The sequence below is a fragment of the Lampetra planeri genome, chromosome 1 (genome assembly GCF_965212315.1).
Source record: "Lampetra planeri chromosome 1, kcLamPlan1.2.h2, whole genome shotgun sequence".
Lineage (NCBI taxonomy): Eukaryota > Metazoa > Chordata > Hyperoartia > Petromyzontiformes > Petromyzontidae > Lampetra > Lampetra planeri.
This window is the reverse complement of record NC_136107.1, coordinates 16,617,572-16,638,449: the sequence shown is the minus strand read 5'-3', so window position 1 is coordinate 16,638,449 and position 20,878 is coordinate 16,617,572. Positions and strand designations below refer to the sequence as shown.

The window sequence follows — 20,878 nt, the reverse complement described above, 5'->3', positions numbered from 1 at the left end:
TAGGCAGGCTTGCTTAAATCAATGTGGGTGAACTGCCAGATGTTATATGCAAAGACCCCCTCCTTAAGATATGAGTCTTAGTTCGAAGTAAACTATATAATACACAACACAAAATAATCATTAGTGTTGTGATTATATGATTATTTCAAACAAGCCTGACTGCTGATGAGACACAGTCACAATTGATCTAAAACGTGCTTGTATTGAATCAATGCTGCTGAAATTATTGCACTCCCAGAAGGCTTTGTGTAAAACATACTTTTATTTTACGTGAAGACACTGATATATGATGTGCAGTAATGTGAAGAAGTGCTATGAAGGACCATTTCCCAAAACGTCACCTATGTTATAATATATATTTGAATTTTGAGTCAGTGTTGTTGAAGAGTGTGTTGATTTTTTTGATATGTGAAGGAGACAGACATTGTTCTGCTTATCTATCTTCCATGATCTTCTTGGTTCTTTCGGTAAAGTCACGTAGAAGGGAAGTAATAAAATAATAAAAATAAAACATAATAAAACAATTCTCACGACGTTTCGGCCACAACGCAAGCAGCCGTCCTCAGGCGAAGAATGAGACATTATCAAGCTAGGAGCTTATATAGGTGTAGCGAGGAGGAGCGCCTTAACAAAAGAATGTGCATATGAAGAGGAATTTAGCATACCAATGGGCAATGCGTAGGAGGTTGGCGGAGGGGTTTCAAAGTCCCATTATGCCCATGCATTATGCAGGATCAACAGCACCACGGGGGGGCGCAAGGAACAGCGTTAATAAAGGAAAGGAATGTTAATGATATGTAGCTGCATTTACCAAACAACCATGTAGAAAACCAAAGTAAAAAACTACATAAAAAACTAAAATATAAACTGATACTTACTATACTCTACAATAAGCTGAGTTACTAACAACAAATAATAAATTACAATTCTACGTCGTAAGAAGTATATAATATACTTCCATCTAAACTTTATTCTCTTAGCATATACAGTACTATATACTGCCATAGATAAACCCAACATTAAATTATATACTGTATTGCTGTAAACCACTATGTATTATTCAACTCACCCTAATGTGTATCGAAATGGTTTATTACGTCCTTCCAATGATTGCTAAGCCTGAATCCATCTTCTCGGTTAAAATTGTCTCTGTGTTTGTATATGTGGATCGCCTCATGAACGAATCTCTCATGATAGCCAGATGGCTTGCAGAGAACCTCCGTCTTGGAGAAGTCAATGTCATGTGAGCCCACTGAGTTGTAACAGTGGTCTGCCACGGCTGAGGTGTTTGTCCTACCGTGTTTTAGATCAGCTTTATGTTCACGAATGCGGTCTGAGACGTGTCGTTTGGTTTCCCCAATGTAACTGCTACCACAGAGGCAACTTAGTTTGTAGACGCCAGGGTACTGTATGTCTGGAATCACATCTTTTACAGACGGTACCAGATCACGGATTTTATGTACTGTGTTGAATCGGACCTGGATCTTGTGTTTAATCAGGATTTTGGAGATCTTTTTTGTGACCCCAGCAATGTAGGGTAAGGTGATGGTCTTGAAAGGCTCCTCAACAGGATCCTTCTTGATGGTTGGAGTGATGGCTTTGCGGATTGTGTAGTCGGAGTAACCATTAGCCTTAAGAGCTTGGCGTACGTGTTTGAGTTCACTGGAAATGTGTTCATGGTCGGAGATGCATTGGGCTCTATGATATAGAGTCTTGATGAGGGAATTCTTCTGGGATGGATGGTGGTGGGAATCCGGTTTTAGATAAGCATCCGTGTGGGTGGCTTTCCTGTAGACAGAGTGGCTCATTGAACCATCAGGTCTCCTTTTGATTAGGACATCCACTTCCCTTCTACGTGACTTTACCGAAAGAACCAAGAAGATGAATCCCTGCAGTCACGAAAGCTTTAAATCGAAATATCTTCCATGACATGATCATGAAGTCGATTGACATTTTCCTGCATTGTAAACGTCATAAAGACCACACATGATGTTCACAAGAGTCCATCTGCGTTTAAACTCTGTGCAGCACTTATTAATTGCCAAAGATATTGTGGCATATTTCATTACAGTACTGCATTTCTTTACCCGTTTGATTTTAATATGGTGTCGTGTCATTTTAAATACGCAAATTACATAACTGTGCCAGGGTCAGATTCCACCAGTTTATATCGAACACTTATGCATGTATTTATTTATTTTAATTAAGTTTACCCCTTTTGGTTGTGTGAATTAATACTGCTTGGCACATTTTAACATGTGCTCAGGTCACCTGCCATGTCATATATTAAATATATACTAAACAATACTATCTCTAAATACAGTGCATTGCATTAATTACATTTTTAATTCTAAATTGCTTGTGGAGTTAGAGGAGACATAAAATATATACTACATGCCAGAGGTGGGACAAAGTCATTGTTATGCAAGTCCAAGTCGAGTCGCAAGTCATCAAATTCATGACTCGAGTCTGACTCGAGTCCAAGTCACATGACTCGAGTCCACATCTCATAGGTGGGACAAAGTCATTGTTATGCAAGTCCAAGTCGAGTCGCAAGTCATCAAATTCATGACTCGAGTCTGACTCGAGTCCAAGTCACATGACTCGAGTCCACACCTCTGCTACATGCTAACAAACATGTTTGCTGGAGGTGTATATAAGAGTAAGTGCTTAAACATGAGAAACAGAATACAGGTCCGTTCTGTTTTGTCTGGTTGAGTAATTATGTGAGTATGAGGACCATGAGATATCATGGTTGCTTGGGAAGGCCATCATCCAACAGTGGATTGATAATGACCTTTTCTTGAATTAACCAAACATGGCTATTGATGATTCCTGCACTAAAAGCAATTAATTGTAGAATCTAAGTAGAAAATTGTGGTCGTGAAGACAATTAAGAATGCGCAATTTATGGTTGTATTTTAAAACAATTGTTTCATTTAACCAAAGTGCACGTACGGCCAACGCGGCTGCTTACAATTTTAGCAACAGGAGACTGCACATTAGCAGAAAAGAACACCACTGGCACCTAATTCACTTTTATCCCCTCCGTGTTCCTGACAGGCTTAGCTGCCAAGTGACAGAGATAGCAGAGGCACACAAAGCTGTAAAAGAAAAGAAACTTGATACCAATGCCTGGCATGGCAACGGGTTTGAATTAACCACCTGCTCTTTTACTAATGCCAGCTTGATCAAATAATCCTGGAGATAAAATGTATCTTGCATTAATTGCAAATCCAAAGGCTTGTTTTTGCCAAATGGAGTGCCTTGCAGACTGCACTTTTGTGAATAAAGTTCGACGAGTAAAAAGGTTTCTGTGAATTGTACAATACGCTTGGAAACACACCGTGTAATATAAAGGTATATTCAGATGTGGAATAATAATTCACCACTGTCATGACTAACAAAACTGTCTTTCATGTCCTTTGTTGAGAGCAGATAAAGCAGAGGAATAAGGGTTATCGCAAAAATATTTGCTTTGTCATTAGTGACAATGGTGCAGTATGTTCATCTTATGCCCCTACATCACTGCCAATATAGTTATTCCAACCATATTCCAGACAAATGGTATTAATACATATTCTGACGTACAGTAAAACCTTCGATTGCGAGCATAATTCGTTCCGGAAACGTGTTTGTAATCCAAAGCACTCGTATATCACTTGTGATCACGTGACGCTCGGCAGACAAAGCGTATACATACTACTCGTATTGCAAGACCTCGCTCGTTAATCAAACGAATATTTATTTAAAAAATTTGCTCGTCTTGCTAAACACTCGCAGACCAAGTTACTCGCAATCCAAGGTTTTACTGTATTGTACTTGTTTTTCTTGCTCGTGCACGATTGTGAAAATTGTTCACCCATCTTAGACCCCTTTCCTCAAAATGAATTTGTGGCAAAGTATGCATTTTCATTTCACCAGGAGAGAGAAAACGATGCGTTAAGACAACATGAGACGTTTGATTTATCCGCAAGCATGTCCGAAGTTAAATGATAAATTTTATTTCAAAATCATATAAATTTGGTATACATGAGAATCATAATCAAGTATTACACCAAATGTTAATTTAATGACTTAAATTACACATTTATTTATGTATCTTAATTTCATTAATACAACGTAATATAAATGAAAAAAACTGTTCCATTTAGTTGAATATAGAATGAAGGTGGTAGCTGTGCTGTGCAGTATTACATGTTTAAATACCATCGATTTCCCCCCCCCCCCCCACTGAAATATATAATACATGCATTTACATTTTTACGTCAGTACAATGTGTAGTGACACAGCATCGACTGCTGTCCAGCAGCAGCAACTGCGGTGGACAGTTAGCACACACCGTCGATCACGGGTGTGCCGGCAAGGTGGAGGAACTGGGGCAAGGGTTATGTAAGACCTCATCGGGAAGCCCCTGGCCGCGCCGAGTAGAATAAAATCAGCGGAGAGCGAGAGCTCCGGGCTGCCAGTGGACTCGTCTCGCCATCGCTGTCGTCTTCACCGCCTTCGTCGCTGCCACCTTCGCTCGATAATTGTGCTGCCGGACAGTTGTTGGCTGTCTCGGTTGATGCCATTGGTGCAACACGGTTAGGGTTGTGTCTAGGCTGGGCTGTATGGCAACGTGAGCGAGAGAGGAGGCGATCCTGTGAGTGAACAGCCAGAAAGGTGTTACAATAGAAAAGTATTACAATAAAAGAAGGTACCTCCTGCAACTACCTCGTCTCCGACTTGTGCTACACTGCATCTGGTGTCATAAATGGGGTTCCAAAGTGGCCCCGAAGAGGCCCCGAAGAGGAACCCACCTATAGTGTCATCGGAATGAGGACGGTGAGGCGGTCATCCCTCCTATAGCCTTGGGAGCAGCGGGAGAGCTGCCGCCAATTGGCGTGACAGCCGCTGCGCATGGACGGGGATAGCGGCTACTTATCTGCGGGGAGAGTGGATACGCATCTGCGGGAAAGCGGCTACGCATCTGCGGGACAGCAGCTACGCATCTGCGAGGAGAGCGGCGCGATTTTCCGCAGTTGCGCGTCGACCATGTGGCATGGCGGAGGACCGCCACGGAGGGCGCACCCCAGGCGATGGCGCGGACAGGAGTCATGGGGAAACCCTGGCTGGAGCTTCCATTGGAGTGGGAATGGGGGAGCCCGGACAGGAGACCGTGCACATGGTGGGCGCCATTTTGCCCTTGGAGCACCTACCATAGCCAGCGGGCACCATTTTGAGGCGAGCGCGGGAACGCACGGATAAGTCACGAAGGTCGGTGGTGCTGCAAGGAGCCGCTCTTGACCTGCCACGGGAGGTTCGCATAAGATTCCTCCAGAGAGAGTAAGGGGAGGCCGAGACACCCTACGCCATCCGGGTGGCGCTGCTGGCGCTGGGACGGGAGGTATACCCGCACTTGGGTGAGGGCGTGCTCCTCTTTCGGGTGGCGGAAAGGCTGAGGGAACTGGCGCGGGAGTTGAGGATCACCCTGCCCCCCACCGCCGGCGCAGAGATTTTGTCCATAATGGTGGTCCGAAAATTACAAGCCGGCGAGGAACACCAGCATTGGTCAAGGATGGAGGCTTGGGCATGGTGGATGGAGGACATGATGACGGTGTTGGGCAGCCGGGGGACGCACGCAAGAGGGTCCCTGCAGGTGGACCGGTGGCGGGGGAAGTTCCTCCCGCCCAGGGAACCCACGGCCAAGTGTTTCATGTGTGGCCGGTCGGGCCACATTGCTATAGAGTGTCGGGGTGTCAGCGGGGCGTTGGCAGTGTCACAGACGCCCTCCGACCCACCGGCATCGTCTTCCCAATTCCCACCAGACCGGGTCTCTGAGGCCTTTTGAGACTGCCATGTGCGAGGTCTCGGGGACCAGATCCGGACAGGTGTGGCAGACCTCCTTCATCTCTCCACAACCCTCGGAGTCCCCGAAGTGCAAGACCCTGCTGAGACGGGGGTGACTGGTGCTAGCGACCGGATCACGCGAGCTATGTCCCGGTAATGACAGACTCTCCCTTGCACGGTGGGATTCGGAGGTGGTAAGGGCCTGTGTAAGGGGTTGTGTTGGGTGTGTTGCTGGTTTGCGGGGGGGGCGCCGGGTTGTGTGAGTGTGTTGTCGGTTCGCGGGGGGCGCCCCATTGTATGAGTGTGTTGCCGGTTCGCGGGGGGGTGCCGCGTTGTGTTGGGTGTGTTGCCAGTCCGTGGGGGGGGGTAGGGGGGGGGGCACCACGTGTGTGAGTGTGTTGTCGGTTCGCAGAGACGGTGCCGCGTTGTGTATGTGTGCTGTCGGTTCGTGGGGTGGGTGCCGCATTGTGTGTGTGCTGTTGGTTCGCGGGGGGCACTGCGGTTCTGTCGCAGCTGTAAAATGTTTTTCTCCTCTTTTTCTTCATGCTAGGGGTGTTCCTCTGTATTAGGGGTTACTCTGCCTGTCCACCGGTTGCGGCTGCTGTATTGGCAGCCGGGACGGCTGTTTTTTTTAAATGGAAGGGGGTGATGTAGTGACACAGCGCCGACTGCTGTCCAGCCGCGGCAACTGCAGTGGACAGTTAGCGTACATGTCGTCGAGCGTATACACGGGTGTGCCGGCAGTGCGGAGGAACTGGGGCAAGGGTCATTGAAGACCTCATCGGGAAGCCCCTGGAACCCGCTAGTGTGTTCAAGAAGGAAGGCGCGGCCAGGGCGGAGCCAGGCCATGTCGAGTAGAATACAAGTAGCAGAGAGCGAGAGCTCTGGGCTGCCGGTTCTGGGAGTGGACTCATCTCGTCGTCGCTGTCGTCTTCACTCGATAATTGCTGGCTGTCTCTGTTGACGCCGTCGGTGCAACGCGGTTCGGGTTGTGTCTCGGCCAGGCTGTAAGGCAACGTGAGCGAGAGAGGCGACGATCCTATGTGTAAACGGCCGGAAAAGTGTAACAATAAAAGAAGGTGCCTCCTGCAACTACCTCGTCTTCGACTTGTGCTACAATTCACATGTAACACTATAGCATGCGCATATTGTACACATGTACATACCTTTTGTCAATGCACTTCTCTGGGTCGTGGAGGTTATATTATTTCACCACACTGGTCATTTCGGGGTCGCGTAGGGTGGAACATAGAGGAGGGAACATAGACATACAGTACAACGATATATTTGGATGCACTGCTCATTACTGCCCACCACATAGCCACAACCCTATCTCAAATTTAAAACTCATTTCTTTACCACTGTTTTTTGTGTTTAGTGTGTTGTCCTTCCCCCGTACTTCCGATTAGCATGGTTGGCTACGTATGGTGTGAAAGAAGTTTAACATACATACAACTTACATTTTTCGCGGTGGTCACCCATTGGAGAAAATATCCGGGCATGATCCGATTTAGCTGCCGAGATCTGACAAGCTTGGGCGCGATTTTGTCATCGGCATATTGTACACTTAGGGGCCGTCCATAAATGATGTCACGCACCTAGGGGGGGGGGGGGGTTAGACATTTGTGACGATGTGCGACGAGGGGTGGGGGGTGAGAAATGTGACGTCACATAAAAATGCGCAACTTTAAATAAATATAGACAACACGTTCTACTTAATTAAATAGACTTTTTAATAAATGTTTTCTTCTACATCAGAGTGCAGCGGCACATGACATACGCACTACAATGACAACAGTTTAAAGCGATTTGAAGCATGTTTTATTTTTTTTGGGTGGGGGGGGGGCAGAGCTTTGTGACGTCATATTTGAGGGGGGTCTGACTTTTTGTGACGCCGTGTGACAATGGGGGGGGGGGGGGGGTCAAAAATCGTCCAAAATCGCGTGACGTCATTTATGGACGGCCCCTTATTAAATAGTACGTACAGTGTATGAATGTGTGTGCTTGCGTGTGGTAGTGTAATGGTTAGCGGGCTGCACTGTGAACCCGGCGACCCGAGTTCAATTCCTGCCCACGGCCAATATCAGCGGCGAATATCTGAACCAGTCCCAGGGCCTCCTCTAGGTCGTCTCAGCCGTAATTGAGTACCTGGTGTGGTGTGTAAACATCAGCGCTGGGAGACAGACATTGTCTGGTGTGGTCTCGGCCACCCACCCCCTTCATAGCACTTGCCCTAACAGACCGTTCAAGGCTAAACAGGGACCTTCGCCTTTGTTGTCATTGTGCCCGTGTGCACGCCGTATGCAGAGCATGTGTGGGCCGCCCTCAAGGCTGGTGTGTGGGCACGATGGCGAGTCGTACGCGAGTGTGTGCACGGCCTACTCGGAGCGCGTGGCCGTCGACTACGCGGGGCCCTGCCAGGCGGTGGGGCTGCTGTCGCACCACGTCGCATCGCCCGAATGCGATACTGTCACCTGCCCGGCTCTCCCCGTCGCCAGCTGCAAGCCCATCACCCCGCCAGGTACGCGGGAAAAGTGGGCGCTCGCACTTTGGGCTGCCACCCCTTATGAGGTGCACAAAGCCAGGGTATATTTAAGGGAAGAAGCAGATATTTTACAATACAGCTGCAGGGGCAGAATTACGTGTAAATGTGTTGATTTGAGTGATTTATTATGTAACTGACAAAAAAACGGGACTTTCAATGTCCCAGGAATACTTACGGATTTCTCACAACAGTGGCCTTAAAAAGAGGACATCTGGGAAAACCAGGACAAGTGGCAACCCTATTTGTCATCGAGTTGATTAATACTGGAAATTATACCAAGTCTAATCTTTGCATTATTCGTGAACATTGATGCTGCCGGAGGTTCGTTGACCAAGCGAGGCTGGATGGAAAAATGAAAGAGATATGTACTTGCCAGTAACACATGCCGTGCGATGTTTCACACAGGGGCTTGCTGTCCAATATGTGCTGGGATGATGAGAATCCTTTGGAGTAAGGAGCAGGTTGACATATTGGCCAGAGTAAGCAACTTCATCATCGCAGATTCCCTCTTATGATAACTTTCTTCTCTCTGGTCTGTCTACCTTTTCATGTCATGCCATATATCACCTTTCACACTTTAACATCTAAATCTACAGCCCCTTGTCAATTAACTTTTTGGATGAGGGGCTCTTCATGCTATGTCAGTTGTAAGTCTTTTTTTAACCATACTTCACCACACTGCTCATACACATATTGCAAGTTAGTGAAGTGTGGGGCCCTGGGCTGGTGCAGATATCACTCGCCACTGATGTTTGCCCTGGCCGGGAATTAAACTCAAGACACCGCGTTCATACCGCAGTGTGCGAACAACTATGCCAGCGCTCCACCCCATTCATACGTAACGCAGTTATTAAATGCAATGCGTACATCTCACGATTATTTTGGCGAGTATACATTCCCCCATATGAAAACCCACTTCGATGAACTATCTCGTGTGGTCAGGACGCCGCTGAAAAAGAGCTAATAGCTCAATGGACTTTACCTGGTAAATAAAATAGATTGGCAGAGACAAAAGTCTTGAGCAGAAGAAAAATACGAGAAGTGGATTTTGTAAAACGCGCTCTTCATAGCATATCCTTCGAATGTGTATATCTCTTTGTAATGTTTCGTGCAATCTGTAGCTCATAATATATTTATTTAAAAGAGCATTGTTTTTCTTCACTTCAACCGGCAGCTGTCGTGTCTGGGTCTTTCGCATTTACATTTTTTTGTAGACGGCCAACCGTGGCCCAATCACGGTGAGCGACATCGTGCACGGGCTGCGGCTTCACGTCTCCGTGCCACAGTGTGACGTCTTCGGTTACCTGAGCATTGAGGCTGACATCATCATCCTGGTGCTTCCTGTTGACCTCAAGCCCACCGCTTTGCAGGTCAGATGCTCATGTTTTTAAAACGTCGCCACGTCCTTTTCCCCCCGTTAAAAAACAAAGCATAGGGGCGGTGCTTACATCTAATGGTGGCACCTAAGCTTGTGGTGGAAATACAACACTTACAGTGAGGGAAAAAAGTATTTGATCCCCTGCTGATTTTGTACGTTTGCCCACTGACAAAGAAATGATCAGTCTATAATTTTAATGGTAGGTTTATTTGAACAGTGAGAGACAGAATAATAACAACAAAATCCAGAAAAACGCATGTCAAAAATGTTATAAATTGATTTGCATTTTAATGAGGGAAATAAGTATTTGATCCCCTCTCAATCAGAAAGATTTCTGGCTCCCAGGTGTCTTTTATACAGGTAACGAGCTGAGATTAGGAGCACACTCTTAAAGGGAGTGTTTCTAATCTCAGCTTGTTACATGTATAAAAGACACCTGTTCACAGAAGTAATCAATCAATCAGATTCCAAACTCTCCACCATGGCCAAGACCAAAGAGCTCTCCAAGGATGTCAGGGACAAGATTGTAGACCTACGCCAGGCTGCAATGGGCTACAAGACCATCGCCAAGCAGCTTTGTGAGAAGGTGACAACAGTTGGTGCGATTATTCGCAAATGGAAGAAACACAAAAGTGCTGTCAATCTCCCTCGGCTTGGGGCTCCATGCAAGATCTCACCTCGTGGAGTTGCAATGATCATGAGAACGGTGAGGAATCAGCCCAGAACAACACGGGAGGATCTTGTCAATGATCTCAAGGCAGCTGGGACCATAGTCACCAAGAAAACAGTTGGTAACACACTACGCCGTGAAGGACTGAAGTCCTGCAGCGCCCGCAAGGTCCCCCTGCTCAAGAAAGCACATATACATGCCCGTCTGAAGTTTGACAATGAACATATGAATGATTCAGAGGACAACTGGGTGAAAGTGTTGTGGTTAGATGAGACCAAAATGGAGCTCTTTGGCATCAACTCAACTCGCCGTGTTTGGAGGAGGAGGAATGCTGCCTATGACCCCAAGAACACCATCCCCACCGTCAAACATGGAGGTGGAAACATTATGCTTTGGGCGTGTTTTTCTGCTAAGGGGACAGGACAACTTCACCGCATCAAAGGGACGATGGACGGGGCCATGTACCGTCAAATCTTGGGTGAGAACCTCCTTCCCTCAGCCAGGGCATTGAAATTGGGTCGTGGATGGGTATTCTAGCATGCCAATGCCCCAAAACACACGGCCAAGGCAACAAAGGAGTGGGTCAAGAAGAAGCAGATTAAGGTCCTGGAGTGGCCTAGCCAGTCTCCAGACCTTAATCCCATAGAAAATCTGTGGAGGGAGCTGAAGGTTCGAGTTGCCAAACGTCAGCCTCGAAACCTTAATGACTTGGAGAAGATCTGCAAAGAGGAGTGGGACAAAATCCCTCCTGAGATGTGTGCAAACCTGGTGGCCAACTACAAGAAACGTCTGACCTCTGTGATTGCCAACAACGGTTCTGCCACCAAGTACTAAGTCATGTTTTGCAGAGGGGTCAAATACTTATTTCCCTCATTAAAATGCAAATCAATTTATAACATTTTTGACATGCGTTTTTCTGGATTTTGTTGTTGTTATTCTGTTTCTCACTGTTCAAATAGACCTACCATTAAAATTATAGACTGATTATTTATTTGTCAGTGGGCAAACGCACAAAATTAGCAGGGGATCAAATACTTTTTTCCCTCACTGTATATGGTGGGCACTGTGTTCCTCTCTAAGGCAACCACTGCCGGTCTCCCACAAGCAGCACTTATTTTATTGGTCTCATAGTGACAGGCTGAGTAAACCGCAGTTGTTGATTTTTAATTCACAACCTTCGAACCTTAACTACAGCACCACCTGGCTGGAATAATATATGTGTACAATAATAAGCACAGCATTTTCACTGCAAGCCTAGGCTAGAACTTGACATCATCCTACACGCAACTAGTTGGAGTGAGTCAGACAGCTGATGAAAAACAAGAGTGTAGATGTAAAGAGGGAGATGGAGTGATTAAATCATGGCCTACATCAAGAGTGGGTTCAATTGTGGTTGCACAGTACCATAGGCGAATGGATGTTTCAGTATGTAGACTTCATTTTACATTGGAAAGATAATGTTTTTTTATGCTGCAACACTGTGATTATATAAGAAAATGTAAACTATACTATGTATGTATTTTTTCTTTCCAGATTGAAGCATGCAGCAAAGAGGCTGAGAAAATAGCAGTGCTCATCAACTCGGGCAGTCCAGTGCTGGTGTCTCATGTGCCCCTCTCGGCTCTCACCAACGCCCAGGTGTACGTGTCCACAGGTGGCGTGTCAGGCGTCTCCCCTCCTCCCACAGGCCCTAGCTTTGTTCTCCTCCTGGGTGTGCTCATGGTCACTTGTCACAGGGTGTTGTGCTCCTGAATTGGTAGCAGAATGTTGCAAAAAAATGTATCATGCTGAGGACCATTATTTTTTTATGAACTTACCGAGGTCCTCGGGAACCACACCCATACCTTCTCTTTCCGAGGTTTAACTCTGTCGTGTATTAAGCAGTACGCAATATGGATGTGGCAACATGGATCCATTCCATTATGGCACATATTGCTCACCAAGTCGATCGCTTTCTAACATTTTCAAAGAGATAACAATAGTGTTATAAATGTAGGCATATCGTGGCGATTATTAGTAATGCAACCATGCTTATAAGGAAGCACTGATGAATAGACATTGTAAATGCAGTGAGTAAATCATGTTGTAATTGTTTCTTGCGAAAGGCTATTGTCAACAAGATAAGGATATTTTCTTATACGTGAATTGTGCCAAAGCATGGCCTCTCTGACAACAAACGTTACCCCCATGATACACCTTCTGTGATCAAGATGCAGTTCTACTTAGTTTTGAAGGTCATTCTATTTTGTAGCTACACAGGACAATAATTGGATAGAATCTGGGATGTCTATACACTTTTAAATCAAGCGTGGGAGCAATTGGGTATAAGTTTCATATCGGCCAGGCAATGTTATTCCTGATATATCTGCCACGCAAATGGTGTTTTCCTTTATCAGCGAAAATAAGCTGCATTTCCTGTGGTTTGTCTATTCATATGCATTTCCTTTCTCCTATCTTACAGTACATATTTACAATTCAACCTTAATAAAAATATTTGCAGTGTCTGATTATGGGATATCAAAAAATGCTAACCTAATTTGCACTTGTTGCTAAGAAGAATTTGTGCCAAATCAAATTAAAATGAAACTTGGTGTGCATTGCACTTACTTTAGAAATGATCAAAGGATATAAATAAATTAAATTAGTATTTTACAAAAAAAGTCCATCAAGAAAATGTTTCATTTATTATTTGACGCATTTTTATATTTTGTCTTTTCACATTATTTTCTTCAATCGGCCATTATTTACTTTGATAGGGAGAATATTATCACAGCATTTTTACTGATGGTTTTGTTTGATACAGGTGGCACCTCATGCTTGATTCTGTAAAGTTGGTTAAACCAAGTGGATGTCCTTCAAGTTTGTACTTCAAAAATTCTCAAAATGTCTTTTTATTTTTACTTTACTTATATATATGATGCAATAACTTGCATATGAAAACACAAACACGATGTTTCTGATGACTGGATGCAGTGTACAATAATAAATGCTTTATTTTTTTTGTAACGGTTTAAAACATTTTAGATACCAAAAAAAACCCATATAATATATGTAGGGTTATATACTTACACGTCTATACAAATGTACATTTGACATTTTATTAAACATTTTAGTATTTTAAGTCTCGTGCTATGCATAACAAGAGACAGTGAAGGAAATTACGGTGTGTTAATGAAGGGTATCGTGCATGACAGGGCTATTCCAAGTAATACGACGAACAGTGGAGATTCAGCAATACAGCGGCTCAGACTGGCGATGCTGTTCTCACAAGTTAATGCCACTCGCTTGCAAATGACCCTGACGGAAGTTCCACGAAACATGTAAACAAAACAAAAATATGTTAGCCCTTGTGTTGCATACACACGACAGACAGCGCAGTGATGGCTGTACAGTGTCGGTTTTCCAAAGTACAACATATAAAATTACGAATGTTGAATGTCTCCTAAAGTCACGTTGGTGGTAAAACGTGCTTATATTTCTGGTTGTCGACAGTAAACCCTGTGTGGCAATTGATGCTGTTCTGCACCAATTGAACAGTGAATGACAATTATCTGTAAATGTCACCATGAAGGCGAGCACCTGAAATGCATAGGATAGGCGGTGCGTGACAATCAGTGTGTAGATAAGTATCCTGTTAAACCCCAGTTTTTTTTACCAGAAAACTTATTTTACAGCATATTTAGTAGATTTGGACACACTGTTCACCGGCCAATGTGCTATAATTGAATGTTGCGCTTTAAACAATCATAGCGAGGTGTGATGGTTTAATTTTCCGGTAAGCGGAGATGCACCGAGCGTGTATTGAAGTAATACATGGTACCAGGCTGTCGTACAATTAAGGCGCCACGTTAATGCCCCTTGTCGAATGCTGATTTTTTAAAAATATAGTGTACATTACATATGTACATCACATATGCAGCGGGCATGTGTGTGGACAAATTTGGGACAATCATCTTCAAAATTGTACGTGTGTAATGGCACATTTCACCATGATGTTGATTGAAATAACAATGCAGTCCGTTTTTCGATGTGCTTTCGGGTTGTACCACGTGTTACTCAGTATGATGTCTGATGTTTCGCTCGATATTGGCGGTTTTTGATGATTAGGATCTGATCCCAAACAACACCCATTACCACACATCAGAGAGCTGTATAGCGCAATTGCAAAAGCTACGCAGTAGCATTGCAGTACGTTATCTATGCACCTCATGACAAGCAAGGCGAACCAAAGAGAGCAGTTGTGCTTGGTGAGCATTCGCCAGTTTCCTTGTCAATGTAAATATTGCGAACAGGAGACGACTGTCATGGTCTGTGTAATGAATGAATAATGTTCTGTCTAATATAGATAAAGCCCCATTTTCATTGGCGCCGTCGTTGAAGTAATGCATTCTGGAAAAAAAAAACATAAAGCAAATTCATTTTTAGTTGATAAAAAACCAGTTTTCACATCTTGTGGAGAAACTGGCGACTTCCCCCTTTGGTTAGTAACGGAGACATTGGCAGTTTATTTCAAAAGCTGTATACTTTCAGGATGCTGTATTTTTCAAAGCAGCACTGTAAACAAAAATATACACAACAGCTAAATCTGCTGATCTCAATTTACAGTTATATTAGGGTCTACAATAGCGAAAATAAACCTCCATTTGTCTCTCCACATAAAATAAATGCATTTTTTATTAACATTTTGTTTATTCAAATATTTATTTTCAAATACTTATTTGAAGAAGCACACTGCAGCTCACATCTATTAAATTACCTTAAAATCTTTATAAATGGTCTTGTATAATAACTAACACTAGCCTTTAACGTACGTTTGAAGTGGTGTTGGTGCAAAAGAGCAAAGCTTATGAAATGCCATTTGTATAAAATGTTTTGGTTGAACTCGTGACAATAAATAGCGTCGTTTCTATAGATGTCTACGAAGGAGAATGGATATCAGCCAAGACAAACACTTTTTAAGCCGGGTTCTCTATTTTCGGCTCACGGCGCCAAATTGGCATCCGTTGTTTCAGCGCATTAAGCCTAGCAATGTGCAACATGGGGCATGTGAAGTGCGTGTCCTCTTAAACACAGTATTATTGACTTGTCAGGGACTTCGCGTGTCTACCTGTAGTTCTGTATGCCTTGTTCTGTTTGTGTTCTCTTCACTGTGTTTATGTGTTCGATGCATTGTTTTATTTTTGTCATGCTTATATATTTTGTCAAAATATAATGTGTTATTTTCACTATAAAGTGCAGATGTTTTAAATGCTGTTGTATAAGTGCTATACACAATAAGCCCGCGTCGGTTAAGTGTGCCAATATATTTAAATAAAATGATAGTTGTATTGTTTTATATTATTAATACAACTTTGCACAATAAAATACAAACATATTGCTGGGTTGATATCTCATGCCTATAATTATTTCACATGATATTACCAACGTGGTCTTGCAGAGACTCGTGTCTTTGTACTCTTCTCACACATATTTGCAACAAATTAAATAATTAATATTGGCATCTTAGTCTGGAAAATAGGTTGATACAAGGCTCATTTGCTCGTTCCATGCCTGTGACACTGGTCTTCAGAAGCCACATTTTTGATGAGAAAAGCGTTTGTATGGTAGATATGGGGTATGCATACAGAGATAAACAAAAATATCATCATGGTAATGTATACTAAATTATAATCATGTACATAATGTATTTAAAATAGTGTACACTCCTTTGTCAAGTCTGGTGGTGGATGGAGGCCTCCCCACATCCTGTTGGTTGTGGTGGTTGTTTGACCATACTTCACCACGCTGGTCAGTGCGAGTTGGCGAAAGGGGAGGAAGTGGTATGCCAGGATCTATCATTCTTCACTGACGCCAGGAATCAAACTCAATTCTCCCGTTTTACCGCAGTGTACAACCCACTACGTCATAACTATATAAATCCTAAAGGAAGCATACGAAGTTGCAATTCAGAATAAGAATCTCTTTTTATACTGGAGTTATCCGATGAGCTATTAAGCTCTTTTTCACACAAGTCCAGTAGGTGACAACGCATTGTGGAAAGCAAGTAAAACAATGAATTGCACGATGATCTTCAAGTTACATTTCCATTTTAAGTTTCAACATTTTGATCAGACCTGAAATAATAAAAACAAAGAACTTGACCGCATTTGTTTGTGAAATGACATAAGCCACGTGACATCTTCACGTTTTCTCTGAAGTGCAAACCCGTTCTCCATGCGTATAAAACAGACACATGAGACTGCCATTTATTTAGATACTTTCCTCTACAAATTGCATTGATGTATGAAGTATTATGTAATTTTGTGTTGAACTCGGACGCTGGCAGTTCATCGTTTTGATTTCAGAAAGCCTGACTGCTGATGAGACACTGTGTTGTCAAAACCGCTCCAGTTTGCTTGCGCTGAATCAAGTGCTGCTGAAATTATGCACTCCCAGAAGGTCGTGGGGACGAATAGGTTGTGTAAAAAAATATACGTTTATGTTTTATGTGAAGGGACGGATATGTGAAGATATATTGTCTGCTTAACTATTCTGTTACATGATATTCTCCACAAAGATGCTGTTTATTATGTTATTTAAGCAAGTAGACTGCCGATTTCAAACTCTTTTGGCGCATACTAATTGCAAAATATAATCATAACCCTTCATACATTAAGGATTTCTTTTTTAATTTTGATACAGTGTTTGCTTTGAAAATAGGTATGCCGTAAACGGGTTTATACATCATCAGCACAATAAAATTAGCACAATAAAATTACCACAATAAGGATCCCCCCAAAACAAACAGCGGCTGATGTGTCTGACTAGGTCGCACTCTGTGTGTAGCAGGTTAATATATCTCTGTGAGACCACTGCTGGATGAAGGACTGCCTCACGGTGTCGGTCATGAGAGTTGTTGAGCATATTTCACCACGCTGATGAGTGCCGAGTAAATTTCACGTGCCATAAAGTGTCAGGACGTGGACATCGCTGTGTTCCTCCTCGTGGAGGAGTAATTTTAAATCCTGCTTTTATGATTATTCTTCTAAGTATAAAATGCGAATATCCTATACGCTATTGTGTGTGTGAGTAATCGGCAACAGTCGTGTTCTTTATCTATATAAAGTAGAGATTACTTGTCTTGTATCATGTCCTCTGGTTAAATAAAGATAACCCACGATATGACTGGTTACAGAACACCAAAAACGAGTGGCTTGTGCGTGAAATGTCCGTAAAATTTTAAGCAGTAACAAATACAATTTACTTTCAAAAATATAATGAAGGTAGCCCAATCACTACCGTGCGCAGAAAATAGATTGGTCACGTTTTACACAGTATGTGGGTTTAGCAGATGTACCTGCAGCAATGCATTACTGCACTGCATGTGAACTTGCGGCATAATGTATCGCGTGCATTAATGAATAATACGATTACTCTGACAAGCCAATTTGTACAACTCATTCCTTATACGCAATCGTGGAGGACTATGGTCAACAACAACAATACAAATCTGAACGTCTGAAAAGAAAATTTATATTTGAGTCCACCCGTCTGTCGCCCTTGTGGAAGATAGTTAAGCAGAATTTTTAGAAGAGGTAAACTCCGCGAACCGGTTTCGCCTTTCAGAGACTCATCAGCAGGACTCATCAGCACGGACACGTTAATTGTAGGAGGCGAATGTCTGGCTGTCCCCAGCCCGTCACAAGATAGGAGTACATGTTGTCGTGTAGATATGTATGTTGAACTTCTTTCGTGCCGTGCGTAGTCAACCGTGCTAATCGGAGTTGCGGGGCAAGGACAACAAACTAAACACAAAAAAGCAGTTAAAAAGAAATGAGTTTTCAATCCAGGATGAGGAAAATGCAAGATTTTCTTGTCCGCGCGTCCGTCTCGGGACCAACGTGGCCGCGAAGAGAGCCTGAGAGAGGAAGAGCCCCCCCGCCTGCGTAACGCGAGCCGAACGAACAAAGCGCGCACAGCGGCGGCCAGCATTGCGCGTCGGGCTCGGCGTGACGCAGACGAGGCGTGAGGTTCTCTCCTCCAGCTCGGGTCAACTCATCCGCGGGTCACCTCATCCGCGGGTCACCTTACTCATCTGTACATCCCCCTCCGTGTAAGGGAGCCTCTCGTGTTCCACGCTTCTCACCTTCCACCCGGCGCCTCACCCCCCCCCCAAATGCCCGAGATCAATGATGAAGTATTTACACATATATAAGTAGTGGAAAAACTGAAGATCTTCGTATTTCCTTATGCCTATGACTGACTGATTCTTTCTCCAAGAATTCGTTTTATCTAGCGAATGCTTTTACACTTGACTTTCACACAGAGCACCAGATACACACCACGAATTGTTGATCACTATATCTGTACAGCGGTCCTGAGATGTCTAATTTTGACGCTATATAAATCCACATTTCAAATGTGTAGGTCTGCTGCTTTTGTCGTATGGTATAGTAAACCCAGCCATAGCCTGAGTTCTACATGAAGATGCGAAAACCAGTTTGTGGCATTGAATCTTGGAAAACAAATTGTGTTTCTGCTAAACTAATGACCAACGAATATGTGAGATTATGAGTAACTTTAAACTGTTCAAAGTCACTAAAGGTACACTTAAAGTGTAAACGAATTCAGCACTTACGTTCGCCCACTCTGCACTGCGATTTTTTTTCCAGTCTAATGGTAAATATCAATGTAATCACAATACTTTATATATAATAACATAGCAGCGTGCGCACTGACTCGGTTCACAAATTTATCTATGATACTGTCATGGTTATGATGATGACATGCAGGTGCTACGACTTTCTGTTGCAGCTAATAATGCAGCTGTAAAAGTACCAGCAAGCGTCTTACCCATCTGAGTGCGAGAACCGGCTCTGAGCCACCCGAGAGAGGAAGGAAAAGCCCCAACGCGCCCGAAGAACTCACCCATTCACTCTTCAAATCTTTAACTTAGAACCACTACACTCTCTTCGATGTGTTTTTCGTGTTGTTCTTTTTTTCGGAATAATTTCCCTACGTTTCGTTTCACATTTTTCGAGAGCTTCAATTGCTAGAAGAAGCATTTGAAGTGAAGGCTTGGAGCGAAAACACGTGGAGCGAAACGACGGACACCATGCCCGAACAATATGCGTTAAACCCCGAAAAACACAAAGGAGAGCAGCTAGCTACACAGCACAACCGAGACGTAAAAGTACGCCGTTGCAAGTATCGTATACATATATAGCTAACATCGTTTCTGTAGAACTGTCGGTGATATAACGATGCCGGCTGGATGTAAGAGCGAGGAAGTCGCCTGGGCTTTGTGTGTAACCTACATTGGCCGCCCAGGTGATGAACGCGAATGACCAAATGGAAGTTCGGGTTCTGATCAAATAGCGGAGGGCGGAGCGATGCTCTGGCTGCTTCCGGCAGCGGTGACGCCTCCCCTAAGCCAGGTCGCCATGCACATCAATACGACGCACGTGTACCTGCGCCAACCGCACAAAGCCACCTCCACTATTGCCGCCCCCCCCCCCCCACTGCTGCCTTTAATAATGAATGCATATGTTCATGACGCGGAGCTGTGATATGACAGTGGTTAGCGCAGCTGCGCTAGAAACCTGGCTAGAAACCTCGCGGTCACCTGGGTTATATTCAAGGCCGCGGATAACATCGGTGACAAGGGGAAAACCGGAGGACCCGGATAAATATCCACGCAACCACGGGGGGAACATGTAACTCCAAATATACAGGCGTCAGGTTCTCGGGATCAAACCCATGACCCTATATACCAGGCGAGAGAGTAAACATCTCGCCACCGTGGCGCCCGCACGGTGAGTAGATATGCCCTCTCCTGTCATGGAGCTATAGAACAACATCACCTATGCTTAAGTTATAACTTTCATAAGTGACCACAACCATTATCACACATGATCAATCCACTGCTGGACGAAGCGCCTCCACAAGGCGTCGCCGGCTCTCCCGGTCGTGCGATATATAACGGTCCACATCTAAAGCGTCATAAGCAGGAACTGAATTCATCGCTCCATCTCCTGCGGTGTACTTCCTCTCAGAGCGCGTTCCACTCTTTTGGCTGCAGCTCCGACGTTAGTCTTGGCCATCGACCATCATCCATACGCGGCTTAATGTAATAGTAATACAAAAAATATATATCAAGCCCTCCATTTGTGGCTTTTGTTCGCTAAGATGAAAGGAATCGGCAATATAGGTGATGCGAATCCACACAGCCTGGACAGAACGCGCCTCTTGCCTTCCCATGCGAGTTCACAATTATGGCTTCAGTGAATTCTGGAAGCAATCGTAACGCTTTATTGGGTTCACATGTACGTGCAGCGGGTTTCCGCGACACATTAAACGCAGGATACATTGTATCATATATTTCTGTGCGTTTAATGAAATAAGTTGGGAGGGAGTGGTGACGTAGTGGGTAAGTTAGTCACTCGCTGCGTTATGAACATGACCAATTGAGTTC

General features: G+C 44.1%; 1 protein-coding gene across 1 annotated transcript in view; it reads left to right on the top strand.

Moving 5' to 3' along the window:
- RECK (reversion inducing cysteine rich protein with kazal motifs) overlaps positions 1-15,806 on the top strand; it is a 134,050-nt gene extending 118,244 nt beyond the window's left edge. Inside the window, exons 18-21 of the mRNA XM_078594813.1 lie at positions 8,140-8,353; positions 8,783-8,856; positions 9,592-9,747; positions 11,959-15,806. Of these exons, the coding sequence (XP_078450939.1) occupies positions 8,140-8,353; positions 8,783-8,856; positions 9,592-9,747; positions 11,959-12,177 (663 nt within the window). The 3' untranslated portion in view covers positions 12,178-15,806. The remainder of the gene's footprint in view (positions 1-8,139; positions 8,354-8,782; positions 8,857-9,591; positions 9,748-11,958) is intronic.
- The last annotated feature ends 5,072 nt before the right edge of the window (positions 15,807-20,878 follow it).